This window comes from Equus przewalskii, chromosome 1 (genome assembly GCF_037783145.1).
Source record: "Equus przewalskii isolate Varuska chromosome 1, EquPr2, whole genome shotgun sequence".
NCBI classification, from domain to species: domain Eukaryota; kingdom Metazoa; phylum Chordata; class Mammalia; order Perissodactyla; family Equidae; genus Equus; species Equus przewalskii.
This window is the reverse complement of record NC_091831.1, coordinates 136992020-137017384: the sequence shown is the minus strand read 5'-3', so window position 1 is coordinate 137017384 and position 25365 is coordinate 136992020. Positions and strand designations below refer to the sequence as shown.

The 25365-nt window shown below is 35.3% G+C and overlaps 1 protein-coding gene across 9 annotated transcripts in view; it reads left to right on the top strand.

Moving 5' to 3' along the window:
* UNC13C (unc-13 homolog C) overlaps positions 1 to 25365 on the top strand; it is a 585940-nt gene that overhangs the window by 153310 nt on the left and 407265 nt on the right. For all 9 annotated transcript variants that reach the window (XM_070579899.1, XM_070579965.1, XM_070579933.1 and 6 more), the window contains 2 exons: positions 9841 to 9863; positions 10451 to 10515. In XM_070579899.1, coding sequence (XP_070436000.1) covers positions 9841 to 9863; positions 10451 to 10515 — 88 coding nt within the window. The remainder of the gene's footprint in view (positions 1 to 9840; positions 9864 to 10450; positions 10516 to 25365) is intronic.

The window sequence follows — 25365 nt, the reverse complement described above, 5'->3', positions numbered from 1 at the left end:
TAACTCCCAATATGATGCTATTTGAAGGTGGGGCCTTTGGGAAGAATTATATTTAGATGAGGTCATGATGGTGGGACCCTATAATAGGATCAGTGTCCTTATCAGAAAAAGAAGAGAGATCAGAGCTTGCTCTCTCTCTGCCATGTGAGGACACATTGAGAAGGTGGGCATGTGCAAGCCAGAAATCAAGTCCTTACCAAGAACCAAGTCTGATGGTGCTTTGATCTTGAACTTTCCAATGTCCAGAACTGTGATAAATAAATGTCTGTTGCTTAAGCCACCCGATCTATGGTATTTTGTTATAGCAGTTCGAGTAGACTCATACGATCCCCTTCCTCTTTCTCCTGTCCTTTTGTGACTCTACTGAGATGAATATTAGATTTTTATATTTTTTTCATAATCCCATATGCCCCTGAGGCTGTTCACTTTTTTGATCAGCCTCTATAGTTCAGATTGTGTAATTTCTGCGATTCTATCTTTGAGTTCACTGATTTGTTTTTCTCTCAAGTGGATGTTGAGCCCATCCATTTAGTATTTTATTTAAGTTGTTGCATTTTTCAATTCTAAAATTTCCATTTGTTTCTTTTTTATATCTTAAATTTCTTTGCTGAGACTGTCTACTCCTTTACTAAAACTTTCTATTTTTTCATCTGTTTCAGCCATATTTATAATTGTTTGTTAAAAAATTTTATGATGACTGCTTAAAATCCTCACAAGATATTTCTAACATCTGTGTTATCACATTGGCATCTGTTGTCTTTCCTCACTCAGTTTGAGGTTCTTGGTATGAGAAGTGATTATTCATGGAAACCTGGACATTTTGGGTATTGTGTTACAAGACTTTGGATCTTATTTAAATCTTATATTTTAGCAGGCCTTGTCTGACACTGCTTCAGCGGTTGAATGGGAGCTGTGACTCATTTGTTAGGTGGAGGTGGAAGTCCAGGTTCTCAGTTTCCAGACACCTAGGGGAAGGGACTTCTTGTTACTATGGGTCTTGACTGGGAGTTGAGGCTTCCCACTAGGTCTCTGCTTATACCATCCTAGCTTAGAAGGACTGGGTGCCTAGTTGCTGCTTCCTATGTGGCCACCACTGACATTGTGGATGGTGACCTTGTTACTGCTAAGCAGTGGTGAAAGTCCTGATTCTCTACTAGGTCTCTCTAACATCACTCCAGAGAGGAGGGAAAGGATGCCTCTTTACCACTTTTTTAGGGCAGAAATTCAGGCTTCCTGTGTGATTTACAACTCCCCACTTGGCCTTCTCTGGCAGTACTCCAGCTAATGTGGGGAGTTAGAGCACCTCATTACAGCCTCGCAAGGGCAGAAGTCTAGGTACTCCTCTTGGCCTTTGCTGACAGAAGTGGGAATGGAGGCCATTTCTGTGCTGTTTAGCTAGAATAGGTTAATTATTGTCTAACAGTTTTCTGTCTTTCTAGCCTATTCTTGGTCCTTCTGGTGGAGAGAGTAGGCTATCCTTAGGGCTCTGCTTGTCTGCATCATTGACATTTCTGGGTTGATGGCTTCTCCACTACCCGCTTTGGCATATTCAAGGCAAAAAGGAAACCCAACAAGCTCATCACCATGTTGTACTTTGAGTACAAAGTCGCTAACCAGCATGCCGCCTTCTTTCCATTTCAGAGTTTTATATATATGTTTGTTTTATATATAATGCCCAAAGTTTTTAGTTGTATTTAGTGGGAGTAATAAGGAAGGTAAGTCTATCCATTTTTTCCTGGAAGCATAAGTTCACTTCATTTTATATTGTTACAGCACTTCTTTATCTCAGGGATAAATACAACTTGGATAAATGCAACTTGGATAAATGTATATGCTGATGTATACTGCTGGATCACATACAAAAATTTTATTTAGAATTTTGCTTATGAGCTCATATATGATACTGGTTTATTATCTCATTATGTACTATCCTTTTCCCATTTCAATATCAAGGATACAGTAGCCTTAGAAAATTAGTTGGATGCATCTCCTGTTTCCATTCTACGTGTCCATCTTACTTCTGTAGTCAAGTTTGTGTTACAATGGTATTATCTATTTCATAGAGATTTGATAAAAATTACTTTTAAAATCATCTGGTATTCTTTCTTGGGGAGATTATCCTACCGATTCATGTAATTATCAGTATGTTTAGGCTTTATATTATTTTCATATAAATTTTGGTAATTTATATCCTTTAAAAATTTATATTTTGTTAATTTAATGTTTTTAGAAAATTACCCATTTCTTTAAGTTTTAGCATTAATTGACATGAAGATGTTTGTAGCATACTGTTAAACTTTAAAAAATCTCCACTGCATCTTTAGTTATATCCTTTTTACGTAATAATATTGTTCATATATACAATCCGTTTGCTTAATCAGTCTTGCTAGAGATTTGATGTTTCATTAAAGTTTTAAAAAAACAATGTTTTCATATCATTTTTTTCACAAAATAATTTTACATCATTATTTCCTATCTTTTCTTTGCCATCCTGATTTTTACTATCTTTCAGTTTTGCTATGATTCTTCTTTTTAGCTTCTTGAGTTGCGTTCTTTCCTTGTCTATTTTAAATCTTTTAATTATATTTAAAACATACTTTTAAGGCTGTAATCCTCCTTCTATTTAATCAGATTTATTCCAAAAGTATATGTATGTATGTGTACGTCTTTATATATGTTTAATTTTAGTTTAGTTATAAGTATTTCATCATTTCTACTTTTTTCCCTCTGTAAATCATATTCGGGGATGTTCATAAGTTTCCAAATACAGTTTTTTATTTGTTTATTATTTAATTGCCAGTCCATTCTTGACTTCTTATTTAATTTATTTATTATTTATGATAACGTTTTTATGGAATATGTTGAGGTTTCTTTTGTGGCCCCGTGTGTCGTCAATTTTTAATAGTATTTTATATTAAAAGAATAAATGTATTTCAGTTTGTGAGTTTGAGTCCACAGTTGGTACAGGTCAGAAGTTTTGTTTTTTCATGGGTAAATTTTTTCCGTTTGTGTCCTTAGGTAGATGGAAAACTTCCTTTTGTTTCTCTATTCTCATAGGTCATTTTTATCTCATGCATTTATTGTGTATGAGTGTATTTATACTGTATTGACTTACTGCCTTATCCAGGTAGCTCCAAAACAAGTTTTAGCCTTTCTTATGCATAGATTCTGTGGTGTGGGCTTGCCATTAAAGTTCCATGAAGAGTAATGATATTTATTTTTATTTTCAAGTATTGTATCCCTAGTCCCTAGCACAATGCTTAGCTTGTAGGGGACACTTAATCAATGTTTGCTGAATGAATGAATGAGTTGTTTCAATACCCCTGTGAGCAATTTTGGCTTTTAGCTTCATTAATAGTTAGTTTTAAGTTGCTACTTCATTTGTAGTGATTGGGAGATTATGTTTATTTTTCTTTTTCAGCTTAGATGTTTTAAAATTTTGAAAATTATTTTATCTAGCATTTGTGTATGTGTGTGGAATTGTGGTATAGATGGACTGGAGAACAAACTCCTTCTATATCATCTTATTCTGCCTTATGGTCCAGAGAACTGCCCTGGATTTTTAAAAAGAGAAGATAAAATTCTGATCATGTTACATGTCACTGTCTTGCTTGAAAACAATCTGTGATTCCACATTGAAATTAGGATATAATTTAAATTATTTAATAGGATATACGAAGACTTTCATGCTATGAACCCTATTAATCTGCCTTTTATTTCTTATAATTCTTTACTGTTGCACACCCATGTTTCAGTTCCTAACACTCTATACTCTTTCGAGCTTCAATGCCTTTGCAAATTCTTTTCCCTCTGCCAAGAATGCCTTCATTCATCTGATAAACACCCACTCATAAATCATCTCCCCTGTGAATTCTTTCCAAACACAATGCCTTCTCTGGATGCAGTTTTGAGATCTTTTCTCTGTGTTCCTATATCAACTTGTTCATATCTTTCATATATCCCATCATATTGTATTGTCATTGTGACTCATTTTTTCAGGTTACTCCCCAGCCCATAAGTGAACAAAAATGTGTGAGATGTGAGTTACGACAGCATTAATCTCTCAATTAGCACTCACCCCACTGCATCCAGAATTACAACTGAAACATGAGCCATGCCAAACTGCTCCCTCTGCCCTGGCGGCATCTAACGCATATTGATACCTCACAAGACAGTTGAGGGGATTCAATAAAAGAGCAGATAAAATGCTTTGTAGAATGTCGAGCACATAGTAGGTACCCTGTAAAGGTCAATGGCAACTCAGCAATCCTCTGATTACGTTATAGGCTTTTCTCAAAACTGCTTTCAGCTTCCATCTCAGGACTTTCAGGCATTCTGTATATGTTTTAAAAGTCATATATTTTGATATGGTAGTAAATAAAGCAAAGCTATTTCCAAAGCAGATAATGAACAATATTATGACCAGTGAGAGATTTATGTTATCACTGAACGACTTTAGAGCAAAGAAGTCGAAGGACATTTCTAAGCCAGGTAGGACGCTAGAACTCAAATTCTTTACAAACGTACAGATCTATCCAAATTTCCTTCAGAAAGTGTGTTACAATCAGGGTAAAATGTCAGGAAAGAGAGCACAAGTTTTACTTTTATCTTAAAAAATTGAGAAGTGATTATAAATCTCAAATTTAGGCATTAGGTATTAATCTTAAATATTTTTTATTGTAACCAATGAGTATTCTTTGTTATAGTAAAAATTCATTATACAAAAGCAAACCAAAACAAAATCAAAATCAAAATCAAAACAAACAAAATCATAAAGTTTAGAGTTAGAAGCTTTAGATATATGCTGCTCAAACTTTAGTTTACTTACATGTGAAGGAAAACTGAGGGTTAAAGAGGCCACATGTTGCCTAAATCACATTGAGATTTCCTTCTCGGGGATGCTCACATAAGAACCTATAATGGGTTTAACTTATATCACGTGCATTCCTATACACTAAAGATTTTAGTTTTTTCAGTTCTCCTGTAGCATGGATCATAGAAGAGGGATGTTCACCTAGTAAATATAAGTTTTACAAATTTTTTAAATAACTAGTTTATGGAATTTTGAGACATTAAGAAATGTACAGTCTTTGGAACTTCACTTTAATCCCATTATAGAGGAGGTTTCCTATAAAGTAGGTGGATGCACCAAGGTCCTATATTAAAGATATTACGTCACTGAACTACAAAATCACCTTATGAGACGATATGACTTTAAGACAAGGAGCATTGGGAGCAGCATTGTAGAGAATATCCAGCATGTAACTGCAGAGATTTAACCGGAATTTGACTAAGCAAAACAACTATATGTAGAGTAAAAGGCAATTCATCAGAGAGCAAAGCCATCATGAGATAATGTGTGTGTGTATCGATTACATATATATGCAACATGTGTGATATATACACATGTATATATACTACAAGCATTTCCTACATTTTATTATAGTCTTTTAAATCCATTTATTTTAATTGTAATTAATTTTAATATGCAAATTATTGCATCAAGGTCATGGAACATAATTTTCAACCCATGCTTCTACACGTGATCATGCATATTTTTCTAGTTTTTTATTGTTGATAATGGGATAATGCATATCTTCACACATAGACTTTCTCTTTCAGTATTTAAAATTATATTAGTTTGCTGGGGCTGATGTAACAAAGTACTACAAACTGAGTGACTTGTTAGAACAACAGAAGTTTATTGTCTCACAGTTCTGGAGGCTAGAAGTCTGAGACGAAGGTGTGTCGACAGGCAATGTTCCCTTTAAAGGCGCTAGGCAAGGATCTGTCTAGGACTCTCTCCTGGCTTCTAGTAGTTCCTTGGCTTGTGGCAGCATAGCTCCAGTCTTTATGTGATGTTTTTCTTGAGTATGTATCTATCTTCTAATTTCTCCTTTTTGTAAGGACACCAGTCCAATTGGATTGGGAACCACCCCACTCCAGTATGACCTCATCTTAACCAACAACTCTATTTCCAAACAAGGCCACGTTCTCAGGTACTGGGGCTTAAGACCTCAACATATGAATTTGGGGGAGCACACTTCAATCAGTAACAAAAATGATTTCTTTAGAATCAACTTCCAAAAAAGGAATTTCCCAATCAAACAAAATTTACTACTAGATATCACTAAAAGTGTTCTGAAAATTTTATTATAATTGTCACTGTCATCAACCGAGCGTCAGAGTGTCTGATTCATGACACTCTCAAAAGCCTTGGGAATTAATTTTAATAGCATTAATATCATTATTCTAATCTTTGCTAATTTTATAATCATGATTAGGCAAAGCTTTAATAAATTGGATCATTTTTTATCCTCATTTACCATTGTTACATTCTAATTTGTGAATTATCTAGTCATGTTCTTGACCATTTATTTATTGGATTATCAGGGTCATTTTTATAGACATGTAAGAATTCTTTATAGACTGAACATTAATTAGTATACATGTTTTCAGCAAATATATTTTTATTTTCTTTTTAATTATTTTTATATACACAAGTACTAAATGAACATAAATTTATTAAACTTTTCTTTGTAGTATATTCTTTTACCTCTAAGTTTCAGCATATCTTCTCATTCCATAGGGTTAATAAATATTTTGCTATTTTTACTTGCTTTTACTTACTTTATTTTATATTTAATTATTTAATACATGTGTAACTCGTTGGGATATACGTGAAATGAGGATACAAATGAATATTACAGATACTTAAGCTGCGGTCTAAGCATCATTTATTAACTGGTATTTCTCTTTGTCTTTGATAATAATATGTCCTTTCTGATTCACTGAATTCTTAAGTATAAAGGTAGATTACTTAGCTATATTTTATGTCTCACTGATCTTTTAATCTATTATTTTACCAGGACTTTAATGTTTTAGTTATTATAGATTTTCAATATTTGTATAGACTCTCCTCATAAATCTCCATTAAAGAAGTCTTAGATATTTTCGCTTGTTCATTAATCCAGTTACACTTGAAATTTTGATTATTTCAAGTTTCAACAACTTGCCATTAGGATTTTAACTGTTAGATCTATAAATCTGTTGAAAATAATTCACCCTACCTATACAGGAAGGTGAAATAATAGTTTCCTTTATTAAGATTTTTAGATGCTTCTGTAAAGTGGTGTAGCTTATGTAAAGTTGTTCACTCAATGTTCAGCAAACACTTATTGATCATCTACTATATATCAGGAATATAGTAGAAGTTAAGAAAAAGAAGTTAAAGAATAGATTATCATCGAGGAACTTGTGTCTAGGAGGATTGCAGATAAGGAAAGCGGCAAAGGATGAGGATTAGCCAAGAGGAATACCCAGTACAGTGCTCATGTACAGATACCATGAATCCCTGAGAAGTGACAAATTTCCAGGAGAGGGGGTTATGCTTCACCTGAGTACTGGAGGCTGACAGGCAGTTAGCTGGGTGAAGAAGCGGAGCACCTGTTCTAGGGAAAGGAAACTGAAAGTGCAAAGGCGCACATTTCAGAGAGCGTGGCATGGAAATGAAAGGCAAGAATTTAGTCGTGGCCAAAGTGTAGGATGTGAATGAGAACTAATGAGCCATGAAGCTGCAGTAGACAAGAATCTGATTTTCTCTCATGTGGGCAGTAGGTAACATTGGTGGGCTTTAAAAGGGAAGTGATATGATCATATCTGTATTGTAGAAAGGTTTCAAGGGGAAGAATATAGCATGAGGACAAGAAAGGAGTCAAACTAAACAAAAGAGATCATTGATAATTTGTAAAAATATGTATTCAACGAATGAATGAATCAATCAATGAAAAAGTTGAAATGTACTACCTGATTCTGCAGCTGAAAAATAATTAGTGACTTTGGTAAGATTACCTTTATTCAGTGGGATGGTTGATATAGACGCCAGCTATATCAATGTCAAAGTATTGGATATTTGAAATCAAATCTAATGTCATTGTTTTCCAAACCACTTATTGCTAGTAAATAGGAAATAGCTTATTATTGTGTTTACATGTTGGTTATATATTTACTTTTCTACCTATTTTATTAACTCTAATCTTTCCAGGTGATTTTTTTGTTTATTTTCTGGGTATAATATTGTAATTCCTGAAAATGATAAGTTTGTATCCTACCTTCTAACATGTATATTGTTTATTTCTGCTTTGCGTTTTAATATATTGGTCAGAATTTCTAGAAATAAGTTAAAATGATGGTAGTGGATATTTTTGTTTACTTTTAATGATACCAGGAAGGCGCTAATATTTTACATTTAAGTTGATGACTCTGAAAGATTTTTTTTAACATATTAAACTTAAGGAAGACTCATTCCATCCCATTTTAAATAGGTTTAAAAAAATATTTAGATGGTTTTGAAATTTTAACAAATGACTTTTTGGTGCCTGTTCAAATGCAGATACATATTTTCTGACCAGTTAATATGACATATAGTTTATTCCATGATTTTAAATCATGCTTGTGATAAAATCTTCAAGTATGTGATATATTATTCTTCTGATATAATGCTGAATTTTATTTTATATATTTATGTAGTATTTTAAGACATTTATGGCTATAAATAAGATTGGTCTTTTATTACTTTACATTTTGCCTTACCCTGTTTTATATTCAAAGATATTACCCTGAGATGTTGTAAATCTCTAAAATATTGCATAAAAATATTTAGGTATGGTAATTAGTTTATACTTAACGAGTCAATAAAACAAATATGTTTCAGATTTTCATCAATAAAGGTCATCACCGAGCTAGATGACAATGTGTAAATCTTTACCTCTCTGGGGCTCATCTATAGAAATGAGAAGTTTGGACGACATGAACCCCAAGGTCACTCCAGTTCTAGCTTTCTGCCAGCTTGTATTCATAAAGAAGCTCCTCCAGCTTTGTGCTAATAAGCAAAACTGATTAATAAGTTTAAGAGCAATGTACTATGTCAGGTAGAAATTAACCATACCACGATGACCCTGGCAGATTTAGACTTGAGTCTAAAAAAAAAAAAAAAACTTAGTAGTCCATTGTTCATCTACTTGGGCCCATGAGCAGTTGGAACTAAGAAATGTGGACTTTGTGATTTATCTTAAATTACATTGGAGAACTGTAAACCAACTATCCCTCACTGTTTTGTTCAACTCACTGAACATTGGATCTAAAGAGCAGTAAAGGGGGGATCAGGACCCTGGATTTGTATCCCACTTCTGCCATTTACTAGTTTTGTGATCTTAATCAACTCACTTAACCCCTTCAGGCATCAGTTTCCTTATTTGAGAGGTGAAATATATTTAATCTTTAGCTCAAGTTCTATGATATGAGAAGCCATGAATAAACAGTCCCTTATCAAAACATATTTAATTTATATAGTCATCTGAGGTTTATTTTCACATATTGATCTCAGTTGATCCTCTCAACAATGTTTGGAAGCAAATAGGCAAAGTATTAGTGACTTTATTTCAGAGCTAGGTCTAGACTCTAGACTCCAGAGAATTTGGTAGTTTGCTCAATGTGCTTAGTAAGTGACAGAACCCTTAGAACACTTAGTAAGTGACAGAGCAGCTGGAGCCTAGGACTTCTGATTCTTCAACTGTGTTCTTTTCTTTATATGATGCATTGTCTTTCATTAAGTTCCATAATCACACTTTTATACTTTTCAAGCATTCTGGCTCATTTTCCAGCTCTTTAAATGGTGAGGACCAACTATCTCTCTTCTCTTGAAGTTCAGCCTTGAAATTCTGTTCGTTCATGATTTTAAACAATGTAACACAATAACACTTTGCTCATGTATATGTTTATATGATTTCTTGACAAGTACTCCATCTAACATTTATCCCTCTTTTCCTGATTCTCTTTCAGATAGCAGTTCTGTGGATGAAAAGGTTTTAAATCATACTTTTTCTTCCCTCCTGAGGGATCTTGTCTTTTGTACATGTTTGTTTGTGACATCTTAGACCTGTGTTGGTTCTTCTGTTTTAGTTGTGAAATGTGCATGTTATCCCAGCTTTCCATTCTTTGGTTGTCCTTTAAGTGTGCCCTGATATGTTGCATTTACGAAGAGGTTACACCTTGCCAGCTGCGCTTACTTTAGCTTACACTTGCCAACCTGGGGGTCTGCTACGGTCAAACTCAGCATCTGTTCTTAAGTCTGGCTAATTATGATCTCTCTGACTGATTCATGACTTCACTGCACATACCAAGTTTTAAGGGCAAATAGTATTTGAAATATAATATTTTCCCGGACTCTGCCAGTGTTTTTGTTTAAATGCTGATGGCTAATTTCAAAACCTCCACTCACAAAAACACAGTAGCTTTGACTTGGAGCTGACCCTGCTTAGCATCTGTCATACTAGGTCTTACGTGTCTAGTGCAGTTGACCCGTGTCCCAAATTCACGTATACACAGCTGTAGTATGCTAAAAGCCTGTTTTTTCTTGTTTTTGTTTTTGTTTTCTTGTTTTTCATTTAAGGCTCGAATAGTAGGTGGCAATGATTTGGATGCTTCCAAATTCTCTGCACTTCAGGCATTTGGTGGGTAAGTATACTCATAACCTTTCTAATTCATTCCTTTCACCAATGGTACTTGGTTGTGCTGTCAACATATGTATTTTGAATGCAGGATGTTGCATGATGGTATAATTAGCTAGCCTCACTATTGCTATTTTTTCACAATAAAGTAGTTTTCATAGAGTTTAAAAAATACTGTATAGATATGTATGCATGTATAATTATGTATTCATGTATCTCTCTCTATATAAAGAAGAAAGTCAAAACCACCTAACCAGATTAGTTGTTAATATTATCATTCCATACACAAATACAACCACATAATTTTACATTAATGACTTCATATTAATACAATTAATACTATCTTTTGATCTACTTGTTTGCACTTGATATGTGCATGAACACTCTTCTATGTCAATATGTCAATGAATGTAATCTTCACCATTTTTTAAAGTTACATTTATTGGGTGTAAAAATGTATTTAGAATTTAATCACAAAAATAATGTACGAATTATATTCTCCATGTAAAATAACCAAAAAGCAAAGGATCTCCTTTAATGCTCATAATTACACATTGGTATCAGTTTGGAATGTATGTTCATACACCTTTTTTTGTGTGCTTGCATACATATCTATGTTCATATAGAATAAGTAGTTTTATATTGTATATCTCTGTGCTTTTAACATAAATTAGACCATTATGTATGTAAATAAATGAGCACTAATGTAGCACTGACTTTGTAGTAGGTATTGTTACAATTGTTTCATATTAATGACTCATTTGATCCTTACAATGGCCATATGAGGTAAGTACTGTTTTGACCTCCTTTTTACAAATGAGGAAACCAATGTATAAAGCAGTTAAACTTTCCCTTCATACAGCAAGTAAGTGACAAAATCAGTATTCAAACTTAGTCTAGTTCCAGAGTCTATGGTCTTAATCACTGTGCTATATTGCATCTGCAACTTGAGGTTTCTTTTTCCTTTCCTTTTCTTTTTTCCATTTAACAACATGCCTTGAAAACTTTCCACTTCATTATTTCTAAGTGATGCAAATATTTCAAGACACTTACGTAATATTTATTTGTTCCTTCCATTAATGGATTTTCAAGAATATTTCTAGGTGTCATTGTAAACAATACTGAAGCAAACATATAATAGATTTTTAAAGTGTAATATGTGGACCAAAGCTTATGCACAAGATGGATAGATAGATAAGTTGTTTTATAAGTGTTGAAATTTGAATACATTTGTGTACAATATAAGTAGAAGCAAAATTTAGATACATCTTTTAGATTTATTTTAGGCAAATAAATAGTTTCACAGTTATCTTTTATAAGAATTTCATTCTTTTAAAATGAATCTTTTGTTAAATACATTTACGTTACTTCAAATAAAACGTGAAATTTTGTTTCAAACTTAAAGCTCCTGAATAATAACATAGACCATTTTTATTTTGATTTTCCTAAATAAAAGTAATTAAGATGTTATTTTTTAGGTCTATAAACTCTTCAATGTCCTTAAAACAAACATGTGAAGAATTACTCACATTCCTATTGTAATGTCACAATGATTTAAGTATGTTATGAAAACCAGCTGTGGCAAAAGATCACTATGGATTATCCATAGAAAATTCCAGTAATAAGTGGATTATATTCTCTCCCTGATGCCACAAATATAGACGTCCCTTGGATCCTTGGGGGATTGGTTTTAGGACCGGTCCAAATACCAAAATCCATGGATGCTCAAGTGCCTTATGTAAAATGGCATAGTATTTGCATTTAACCTATGCACATCCTCCTGTATACTTTAAATCATCTCTAGATTAAGAATAATACCTAAAACAATGTAAATGCTATGTAAATAGCTGTTATATTGTTTAGGGAATAATGATAAGAAAAAATGTTTGTACATGTTCAGTACAGATGCAACTATCACAAGCCTTGTGGTCTGCGGTTGGTTGAAACCACAATGCAGAACCGTGGATATAGGGGGACAACTGTACTGTTTTTCTTTAAGCTCTCTAAAAAATAACTTGACAAAAATGAATAAAATGGTTGCCTTAGAAAATAATTAAGGTGAATTCCAATTTAATTATGAACAATGTTGTATGTCATGATCTTGGAGGCATATCTGAGTTTATGATTTTATAGTTCCCGCACCACTCCTCCTTGCCTTCAGCATCCGTTACTTCATAGCAACTTGCTTCTGTAACTCATGTCTGAATATGGACCTTTATCAGTGTCAAAGCAATGGAGTTAATCTACATCCAGGTTTTTGTTAAGTGCATGGTGTGTAAATGTCTAGTTAAAATAGGTCATCTTTGCATTTTGAATAGATCCCTTCCACATCATTTTTCCAGAAACTGCCTATTATGAGGACTTTCCTAGGGATTTTGGAGTTATGATGATATAGAAAAGGGGTAATAATTTGCAGTTATCAAGAGAATTTGCTATTATCTGAATGCTTATTTCCTCTTGAAGAACCTGAAAGGTACATTTAAATATAAGCCTTCAATCATAGCCTCTTTCAGAAAGATTTGCTTCTTATTTTACTTTTTCTATAAATATTTGTTGTTGTTGTTGTTGTTTCATGTTTTTGTGGGGTTTTTTTGAGGAAGATTATCCGTGAGCTAACATCTGCTGCCAATCTCCCTTTTTTTGCTGAGGAAGGCTGGCCCTGAGCTAACATCTGTGCCCATCTTCCTCTACTTTATATGTGGGATGCCTACCACAGCATGGCTTGTCAAGTGGTTCCATGTCTGCACCCAGGATCCGAACCGGCGAACCCCTGGCTGCTGAAGCAGAATGTGCAACTTAACCACTGTGCCACCAGGCCGGCCCCTATAAATATTTTTAATAAAATGAAATATTACTATAATTCTTCTAAATATTAGAGCTTCCATTGTTCTGGGAAACTGAAACTGGAGCAGACTTTCAAGATAAGCAGTCACTGCTTCTTCATGACAATGCTGCTACATCATTCACTCCTCTACCTTCAGCATCCCTAGTCAGCTCAGAGCTAAACCACACATTCATCTTTCCCTCCCCCTTCTTAAGCGTCAATAAAAGAACAGTCTAGGGGCTGGCCGGGTGGTGTAGCAGTTAAATTCACATGCTCCTCTTCGGCAGCCTGGGTTTCACTGCCCGGCCCAGACCTACACACCACTTGTCAAGCCATGATGTGGCAGGCATCCCATATATAAAATAGAGGAAGATGGGCACAGATGTTAGCTCAGGGCCACTCTTCCGCAGCAAAAAAAGGAGGATTGGGGGCAAATGTTAGCTCAGGGCTAATCTTCCTCAAAAAAACAAACAAAAAAAACCCCACAAAAGAACAGTCTATACACACTGAAAACACATAATGGAGTTAGCAGTACTGTTGTCTAATTTCTGCTCATCTGTGTGGGTACATTTCCTAAAAGTGTTGCTGAAAAAGACGTGGCAAACTTCATTCTGTTTTTCCAATTTGTCACAGTAAATTCAGACAGGATCTAGAAAAGGAATTGAGAGAGAGAGAGAAAAAATGAACAGAAGAAGAAAGAGATAAGGCTGGAAGGATGGATGTTTTAGTGAAATCATTAAATTTAATATTTCACATCTCTTAGTGGTTTTGTAATTGTTTGGTAACTTTTGTCATATATGTAAGCAAAGTGTAATACCAGAAGCACACACCAACATGAAAGAATTAGAATAGCTTTTTTGGTGGAAACATTTCAGAGATAATGTGAAGAAACAGCAGATGTAGGCAAGAAAAGCCTTTGGAACTTGATATAGATCTGACAACTGTGAAAGGAGAGGAGGAAGGAAGGAAGCCTGGGTGTGAAAAGCCTTAAATTGACTGCAGTGAGACTACGAGAAAGTGTCAGACCAATGAAGAGTCCTAGAGAAAAGTTTTCCTGTTAGAGGAGTCCCACCTTGGGCATAAGTGGTCAGCTCTGTTACCTCCACTGTGTTCAGTCATTGGTTGGGAGCAGCTTGGGGAGAGTGTGGACTTGGATGAATATTTCAGCAAATTCTGGAAGTGTGGTAGCTGAAGGCTGCCATCTAACTACACTTATTTGAGAATATTTTCTCTGAGGGATATCTGAGTGATACATGGCCTTGGTTACCCAGCATCTTATAAGTCAATTTGGTGACACTACTTTAATAAATGATAGTGAATGAAGTCAATGAATACCTTCTCAAAATATGAATCACTTTTTTAAATTAGAATGACACTCCTTTGGTGCTTTGATTGCATATTACTTTAAATTTATCCTTCCCTGGACATTTGTAGTTAGAGTTTCGTTGGTTGCAAGATAAGCATTTCAAGTCTTCTTTCTGTCTCTCTCTTTTTTTTTTGTTTCTAGTCTTAAGGTACCAGCCTTGTCTGTACCACAATTCAGGAAAATAGATAAGACAATGGTGGGGACAGGGGAAAGACAGATAGTTTTGGAGAGGAAATATTTATCTTTTTTGTTCCTTTTCTTCTCTAGTCATTGCTTCAAGTTCTCACAGAACTAAGCTCCTAGAGCCTATGTGAAGGATGATTTATCCCCTGTCCATGATTCTGAACTAGGCTGTAGCTGCTTTCTTTAACCCCAGGAATCTGTGATTGCTTTACAGCCACTACCAGGATTACTGAACGTTGTCAGGAAAGAGGTGACATTGAGAGAGGTGAGAAAAAAATAGAGATATCATTGAAGGGCAGGATGCTTAAAGATTGCCAAATAAAAAAAGTGAAGCTTCTGTTTTGACCTCATTTTCAAATAAAAACAATTGTCAAAAAAAAATGAAATAAGTGCTGAAATTTCCAATGTTGTTCAATTATTGCAGTAAACAACTAACTTCGTGAGTGTGAACAATTATTAACCAAAGTTCTGAGAAATTCTTTTGCTTTTAAATTTACTTGGATTAAAATAGTGAGTTTTGTTACTGTTATGAAAACTGACAAGAGTTAGATTGCACAATATATGGACATAGTTTGTTTAATATACTCTTAATATTGCTGTTGTAGTTCTGATATTGCTTTTATATTTTTCTATAAAGTTTAGGAGGTTACATACTGTTGCCATGCCCTTTTCTCCACTCCTAGTCTTGATCTCCATGTTTAGCCAGGGCATAAAGTCAGTCATTTAACAATGAAACTCAGTTTGTTCTTACTCTCCAGGGGCTCTTAACCCATCTTTTCTCATTGAAGCATGGTAGCGAGAACTTGTTGTTTTATTTTTTCCTATTTAGCCCATAAATCAGATTCTTCCCTACCCTTTTGGGTAACTTCCTTACTTCTCAAGGAGAGGGCCAGAAATTCCCCTAAGACTAGTCAATGGCTGTGTCCACTGCTGTAATCCCTTCCCTGGGTCAATGGTTCATCCTACACAAACATCCTTTCATGCTCTGAACTAAATTTGCCAAATATTAAGAAAATGACAGCACCGACATAATACTTTACTTCAGTCGCAATAGCAGGTCACTCTTTGGAGAAAAAATGGAAGCTTTGTCTTTCTTTGACTTTCCAGTTAGTTGATTTTATGGAAGAGTTCCTCCCTGCCCCACCCCCCCCCAACCCCCACCCAGGGGATTTGGTACAGAAGGAGTTCACTATAGATATAGGTAGAAATGAATTAGGATTAGAGATTATTAATTATTATGAAGATTTATCAGAATTCAAACAGGGTCTACTTTCACAATTCATTATTGCGTAGCAATTCAATCACCATGGCCATAATTTTTTCAACTTATTTTTATTCATAGTGCCATCAATCTAGTTTTAGTCGTCAATACCTTTTACCTAGGAAATTGCAAAGTGATCTAACTAAACTTCCTTCATCAGTTCCTTCTTCCACATTAAGTTCAATCTATACACTGTGAAAAGCACAGTCCTTTTCTACTTAAATGTGTCTAATGGTTCCTCACTTCTGCAATGTAAAGTATAGCTCTTTCTACGTGGCTTTGAATATCCTTCTTGATTTCTATTTCTCTCTTTCTTTTTACAATGGAGAAGTATTATCTCCCTTTTCTGTATTCCTACTTATTTGTGTCATTCCTATTGTACACGTTAATTTCTAAAGTTGCATAAATTTAACAAGATTCCTATCCTCCAACTTGATTTTAAGCTCTTTAAAGGCCCAGAGTTTGACTTTTTCACTTAGGTCTCCTTCCATAAAGCTTGTGATAGTGCCTTGCTGATAAATTTTGTTTTAGAAAGGCAATCTCTTAGATCAATTGGTTAGAATTACTACTTCTTAGGAGATTCAGGTCTATCACATTATAAGAAAAAAATTATTCCTGAAACAATCATGACTTCAGGATGAGACACACATAAATACTCTGAGGTTTAAAAGCCACTTAACCCACCCCCCAAACTCACTGTTACTAAGCCCTTACAAGAAAAAAATCACCAAGGGATTTTTCTTGTATTATATCTAACCCCGGTTGATCAGGAGCCCACTTTGCTTTTGATCATGAATTCCCTTTTGTCTACTTTGGAGAAACTTTTGAAGGTTGTATTGAGCAAATTGGTAAAAATATTACTCTCATAATGCTAAGATATAAATTTTATCTTTTCATTCTCCTATCTGAAAACCTTAGCCCTTTAGAACCCTCTAGATATAAATTCACACTGTATTAAAGATTTCCTTTAATCAGCTCCATATTACTTCTGTAGGAAGGAGTTTTTTTGTGATTAATATTCAATGACCCTTTTCACCTTGTTCTTTATAAATGTAATAAAGGGAGTTGTCTTGCTTAGTCCATTACAAGATGAAAAAAACCTGGCATCTTTTAGCTAGAGTTGGACACAGTCATGCCACAGGGTAGTTATATCAGCTAGCAAAGGATCTCGCGTGAGGCTAGGGGAAGTCCCAATCCTATTGTATACTCTTGATTGTACCAGGCCCAGTAGTCCTCAACACTGCCTGCAGTCCTCTGAGCAAGCAGACACATTATATCCTGTATACCTAGATTTTACCTTGATAGAGAGCCTCTTACTAAGGAAAGCTGCCAGCAATGAAGCCACCAGTTTTCTAAAACCAATCTGTCAAGAACTCGTTACTAAGCCATTTGCTTCAATGGCCAGAAAAATCCTACCTCTCTAACTTTGGCCTACCACCAGCAATCAGTTCTCCAGTTCACGGACAGTTGAAATGCTTCACTAGGCTGTCATGGAAATTACAGGAAAAATTTGATATCTTCTCTATTTAGAAGTCATGGGGACCTTAAAGTGTGTTTTGATATTAACCGGAGAGACCAACCACTAGGCTGATTCCCTCAGTGTGTGGACCTACAAGACACCAGGACCACAACCATGGACTCCCTTAGTGGGAAATCCACTTTGACAAAGTACCTGTGGAAGTAAGATCAAAGTTACTAACTACAAGCTAAACCAGTGTTATAAACTCCATAGTTTTCTTGGAGTGGATTATAAATAATTCCTTTTAGGCATATTTTTTCCTACATAGATAGTGGCAAAGAATTCGTAGAACTCACTCAAAGTATTAAGAAAACGGAGCTGTTACCCTCAAGCTAGTAATAGCTTATAGTTCACAAAGTTAGAGATTGACACCTTTTGCATCATGTCATATTCTGGCCTGAGTGTGTAGCTTAACAGTCTTTTTTATTCAGTAACAGACTATAAACACAGAAAGGACACTTGAGTATCACCCACAGTCAATCCAGGGATACTGTATAAGACGCCCCGTCCTCTGGTAGTGATATTACGGTACAGATTCTCCATCCTCACACATCCACAAGAAACCTGATGTCTACTCTAGTACAGGCCATCCTGTGCTTAGAAGGTAGACCGTAGAAAATTCTCCCAAATCATATTTACATTTCTGTTTCTTAATAGTGTGTAAGAATATGAAACTTCAGGATCATTCTGGGTTGCAAGCAAGGGCAACACCAAATTTTACTCATTGCATAAAGGCCACTCTTTTATTCTTAAGGAAGATAGGTTTACATTTTAGATACAGAGGCTTCATATAAGCCCTCATCCATATTAACCTGGGATGCAGATAATGTTTTCATTTCAGGGAAGGAAACCACAGCCACGATCAACTCTGACAACTTTCTCTTAGAGAGCTCCTGGCGCCGGGACCTTTTATAATTGTTGTGCACAGCACTGGTTGGTTCCTTAGAAGGGTCCTGTTTTTCTTTTTATCTTCAGGTGACTGCCAATCAAAAATGTGCCCAGCAAGAAGTCTGCCTTTCCCTAGTTTCTGAAAGTGTTAACTTCACCTCATAGTACTTGAGACACTCTTTTAGGAATCCCAAATCATTCACTTTCCAAAAACTAGTACTTGGTAAGCCCACCTCAACTTTAGTAATAGAAGTTATATTATATGCCCAGACCCTGAGGCCAAATCTTTTCTCAGGAAAGTAAAGCCACCAACATAAGCTTAAGCACGGTGCTGATCCTACCTCCTAACCTTTGTGACTCCCACTCAAGATTTCTTTCCTTGCTCCAGGCTCCACCTCAAAAAAAACAAAATGCCTTTCAAGTTAGTGCTTGTTGTTCTCTCTCTGACTCTGAGTGTCACAGGAGGACCAACCTAATTAATGTAGCAGCTACTAGGATCAATCCAGCCTCAGAAAATAAAATTCCTAGTTAAGAAACCTGAGAAAAGCATATTTGTTGGAGAAAAAAATTACTATGAAGAAGCACATTTTTCTAAAGGCTTTTCTGTATTTAATTTGCTTACTGAATTTACATATTACTATACCCTTTCAGTTCTTTAAAACAGATCTTTAATCATGACCTCTAAGTCTCTGGCTTGGCTTAAATTTATTAGAAAATCAATGAATCTTTAGGGAGACACCACACAGAATCAAGTTTAATCTTCTAATGCCTTCCAGATATTTTATGTGTTTGAGGAGTAGCAAATTAAAATCACTGATACATCCATTATGAAGACAGTATTCAAGTAGTCAATCTTAAGACGGTACCAGTTCAGTAACTATGGAAAATATCATCTGTTACATTGAGCAGAATAATCACTTGTGTTAGAAAATTACTAGCTATTAGTCAAAAAACATTGAAAATAACCCCACTAAATAAGATTGCAATTATAATGAGTACCATGACACCTAAACCTGCTGGTTCCTTCAAAAATTGAATTGATATGGCTATTGAGTACAGCTGCCATATAAACAAATGCCTTACAAAAACAAAGAAGAGCACTGAGCTTGATCATTGTATTGCCCAATAAAGCTTATATTGAGTGTATTCTTAAGTATCTTTTAATAAATGAATATCATATTCCATGAAGGTAGATCATATAGATTTCCTTTTATAGTAGACTACAGAGTAGAGTAATATAATCACTGCTAGTAAAATAGTATTCTTCTATAAGCTTGTCATTACTCACTCCTTATTTAAAGTAATAGGTTTGCTTAATACAATACTTTCTTAAATATTAAACATCTTGCTGTCAGAACCATACCATAATTCTCAGATATGACAAATTCTAAATTGAAGACTAGGAAATTAAGTAGTTCATGGTTTTTAGTCTTCTGTGGTATTCAGAAACAGCATGAAATGTCATAGGGTAAATATAAAGGAACATTTTAGATGTTATTTTAAAAATGGAGATAACGTCTCAAATTCTTAATAATTATCATATAACTAATACTTTTTGAAATGTTACAGTACAGGCTGCCTGTGTTTAAGCATTGTTTATGTACTACCTCCTTTAATTCTCATCACAACTTTTTGAGGTAGATGTTATAATAGATATTTAGTTTTTCACATGAGGTAACTGAAGCTTGAAGACATTAAACATAGTCAAGGTCAAACAGTGACTAAGTATCAGAGTTGAGATTTGAATGAGATTTACCTAACTCTAGGGCTTACCTGCTTCACTATTATACCAAATTGATATAATTTGCAAATAAACAATGCTTATTTCTGGGTCATTTCTTTATAATTTTATATTTTGAACTTAATGTTTCATTGTGTATTGGTCTGACAAAGTTTCTAAATAGGTGTATGAAATACATGTTGTGGATACATTTCTATCTAGATTCCAGAAAGGCATTTGCTAAGGATTTTCAGAATACGCCCTAGGAAAAGATCTCATAGATGGATTAACAATAGGTTGAATAACTGGACCCAAAATGTGATAATTCACGAATGATTTTGTATCTTAGTTAAGGGCTCTTACTTAAGTGTTTCAGGAATTGCCTTTAGACAGGTTATTTTTGATTGAATTAGATGGAATTATAAAAAAACCTGATTGTAATATTTGAGGGTCACCTTATGCTAGACAAAATAACTAGTGTATTAGATAATGGAATTAATATCTAAAAGATCTTATACTACAGCAATGAGCTGTATCTAGCTAGATGAAATATAAATAGGGTATCAGTCAGGATAAGCTAGATTACAATACAGTAACACACTGTACTACCAAATCTCAGTTTATTAATCAAATAAAGGTTTATTTCTCACTCATACTGCATTTTCAATGCATATAGATATGGGCGAGAAGGATGCACTTTACTCTTTATAGTTGCTCAGGGAACCAGGCTGATAGAGGTTTGTCTCAACATATGCTTTCATGATTTCACTGTAGGGAAATTAAGATGTGGCACATAGACATCATGACATACCTCCCTTCTGTTATGTTACAATGGACAAAGCAAATCACATGACAATATCTAAGTTTAAAGGGAGAGTTGAAGTGCAACCCTATCATCTGCCTCAAAGGAGAAAAGAACTGGAATGTTTCTAACAGTCCTAATTTTCACTATTAGGGTTAAAGGAAGGTCTTAAATTCAGACTTCATAGAAGAGAGGGAATACAGTTTAATGTCAATGAATGAAAAAAATTAAGGTATTCATTGACTCTAGTGGCAAATAAAGTACGATTGTAGTGATAGTGCAGTGGACCTGTGGGAGAAGCACCCTTCCAGTTCAATGAGAGGAGTGCAGTATGTGGAGTAGGGACGAATAGCTCTGCTGCTTACAGAGCTCCACTGCTTCTCAGGACTGCTGTGCTCAGTGCAGGGCACGACGCTTGGACAGGGTGTCAGCAGAAGAGCAAGCTCGCAGCTCAAGCAAGCAGATTGAAAAGGTATCTCAAATCATAACACATGAAAACCCACAAAAGAACCAGGGATGCTGAATCTGGAAAAAAAGAAGTTAAAGTGAGAATATGTCTGTGGTCTTAAAAAAGATTAGATGTGGAAAAGGGATTAAATTACCATGAGCTTTCCAGAAGGCAGGACAAGGATCACTGGAGAAATTATGGATAAGCAGACTTCTACTCAATATAAGGAGAAATTTCCAACAAGAGCTGCCTTTGCAAAAACTAAGTTTCCCATTTCTAGAGAGATTTAAATAACTAGTGTGATCACTTGTTAGAAATGTTGCAAAGGAAATTTAAATATCAGATGCTTAATTCTTGAAAGCTCTTCCAATCTGTAGATTTTATTACCTTCTATCCTAATATAGTCACTGTATCAGGTAGATGGTGCTGTGTAACAAATCACCCTAAAACTCAAGTGGTTTGGAATAATGAATCCACTGATCTTGTCTGCGTTCACTTATGCATGTATGGTCAGCCGGACATGGGCTAGTTCTATTGTCTATGGGTGTCTGGCTATTGTCTGGGCAAGAAAGGGGATTGGGCTATGTGTCACTCATCGTCCAGCTGGCCAGACCAAGCTTGTTCATATGGTAGTGAAGGATTCTAATGAAACAAGTGGAAGCTTGCAAGTCTACTTGAAGCCAAGGCTAGAACTGACAACCAATACTTTTGCTGCATTTTATTGCCCCAAACAAGTTGTAAATCCAGCTAGGACTCACAGAACATGGAAATAGACCCTGTTTCTTTACAGGAGGAGTGAACTGAAGCTATTTTTTATAATCTACTATAAGCATGTGTACCTGCAATTAAATGTTCTTCAAAATTGCATATTTCTCAAAATTGAAGAAAGCAGAATGTTATTTCATATATTTACCTTTACTTATAATGTTATATTCCCTATGCTTGGAGTAATGAAAAGTAGCAATTGCCACATAAATATCAGAATCTCATTTTTGGTATTTACCTAATTACCTCAGCTACAATACAGGGTAAAGAGTGATTTACTTTCCAATGGATAAAGTGCTCTGAAAACTTAAGAAAGGAAGATATTTCTAATTTGGAGTTAACAGGGCAGACTATAGAGAAGATGGCATTGAATTGGGATTTGAAGTTTGGGCAGAACTTTGATACACAGATATGGAAAAGAAAAGGCAGAGCAGGAAGCAGTACAAAACCTTGAATAGCACCATGGGCAAGAAAATGTACTGTACAATAATGTGTCAGAGTCTATGACGGAGTGGAAGATGTGCTTGGACAGGTAAGTTAAAACTTTAAATGCTTGACTAAATATATTAACCTTTTGAATATTATATCTATAACTTTTAATACTTGCATCTTGTGAAAATGTCTCAGGTGTTCTGGGCACATAGTGGTTGAAAAATAACTATCGGATGATGATGATAATGAGAGAGAAGAAGCTATGCATTAATATTCACATGACTGTATAGTTTTCATTAACCAGAGCAGATTCATCTGCCAAAAGTACAAGAAACTTAATTTTTAGAAAGACGTTAGTCTCTAGAAACCAGTGCACTCAGGCATAGCAGATGTCTCTTTTGCTTTGAGTCCTTTTACCATGATAAGCATCACAGTAACTCCTGCTCATTATCTTGATATTTAGACTCTAAGGTCCCAGGTAGGAAAGGCCAAAGCATGAGATCAGTAGAAGCCACTGCTGCTCAAAATGATCTGGGTATAAATCTTTTCATGTAAGGTGATACCATCTGGCACACAGTTTTTACCTATAAAGATCCCTTCAGGAAACAATACTTGAAATAGTTGTTCCAGAGTTACAGAGTGACAACTACAGAATCTCAGAAGATTCTCCAAGTTCAATGATAAGATGCATTTATTTTTATCAAGTGTAAGAAGCACCAAAGCTATAGAGCAAGACTAAACACAACCATGGATTGCAAACCACAGAGTATCCTATCTGGATCAGAGCTGAGAGTTAACTTGAACAATGTGATGAGATCTGTGAAAAGTCTTTTCAAATTATGTATTTGCCCCCATTGATTTATACAATCTGAAGAGAGTACTTGGACAGTACTTGCAACTGGGTTTCAGATTTAGACATTTGCTGGAAGATTGGATTAATAGTAATCAAAATGATAGGCAGCAGAATTCGGAGGACAGGAGGATTTCTGTGAGAAGTCTTACAGTAAGGAAACAAAGAGCCTGACATGGCAATTCAGACTCATCAAGAAAACCTGAACGTCCGTGGGAAAGAATTCTGGTTACTGTGTGTGTGTGTTAAGCCATCCTTACCTAGCTACCCTGGCCGTATAAGTAACTTTTAAGGAGAAAAAAGGGTGTATGTGAATTTGAACTGTTCCTTTGAGAACCAAGCAAAACTGCTGAGCACCCCCACCTGCCCACTACCCCACTAAGTGGGTAAACAACTCAAAGGGGACAAATTAGACATAAAACACTAAGTGACGGCAAATACTATCTTCACTTGTTCCATTCAGTCAGTGGGATCTGAGGAGGGGAAAATGCTACATCATCTCTGAGCAAAAGACAGAGAATAATGTGGTAGAATGGTAAATACACAGAATTGGGATTTAGAAGGCCTGGTTGTAAGTCTTCACTCCACCATTTATTAGCTGGGTGAGCTCAGGCAAGTCATTTAACCTAGTGAGTCATAATGCCTCATTTGAAAAATTTGAAAAATGGAGATTATAATCACAACAATTAGATCACAGGATAATTTAGTGGATCTTAACTTTTTCAGCTGGCGCACTCAAAAATAATAGTTTTATAATACATTATTGGAAAAGTAAAAGCTTCGCTTATAGTCCCAGAGATGGGGTTTCTTGGGACTGAGGGGTTTTGAAGGATGCAGGACTATCAGTGCTAAAACCAGGAAAGTCCTGAGCAAACCAGGATTAGTTGTCCACCCTAGGGGGTCTGAGTGACTCTGGCTTCCCCAACTGGATGCTGAGAGAATTTTTCTGAGAAGTTCAACATACCTGTAACGCATGTGTAGCTCACTAGAAGCTCTCATTTAGAGAATTAAATTAGGCAGTATACTTCTATCTATGTAGCTCCACTTCTCTGTGCTTCTGCCTGAGAAAATGCATGGATTCAAGTTTGGAAAAGTAATTACCTACTTCAGTCCCCTATGTGGCACATTTCGTATTGTTTGCCCCCTGAAAATACAAGGATCTTATCTTAAGAAAGACAAAGGAACAGGAAAGAGAAAGGCCTTAAGAGGTAGAATGGAGAGCCCGTTTCTGAACTGAATTGATAGAAGGAAAACTTGGGTAGAACAGAAATCTGTTCTGTTGCCTCGTTGAGAAAGCTACAGTAAGTAGAACTCAGTAGGGCTGCCTCCCTTTTCTAAAAACATTGATGTTTGACTGAAGACATGGCAGATACTGACAAACTTCTTCCCTTTTGTGTGTATTACAGTGTAGTTTTCTGCTTTTATTAACTAGATATTAGCTTTATCATCTCAACTGAGATAAGCCTTTTCCTTCCTGTTATTGCAAGCTGGGGTATGAGCAGAGTTTTATTTCACTAACTGACAGGAGGGGCCAAGTTCTTGGAGTTAAAGCTGAAAACAGATCTTACCACTGCTTAGAAACTTGACATTTCGTGCATCACACCATTAAACATCTTCCTAAAGGCATTACATCTTACTTATTACACTTTAGCTATTTCATGCCCACCATTGAGCAGGCTACAATATAACTGTCTAGTAAACATGCTGATATAATAATTTCCAAGTCTCTCTAGCATTCAAATTCTATTGTGACCACTGGACCAGGCAGAATGAACACAGTAAAAATCTGACACAATATA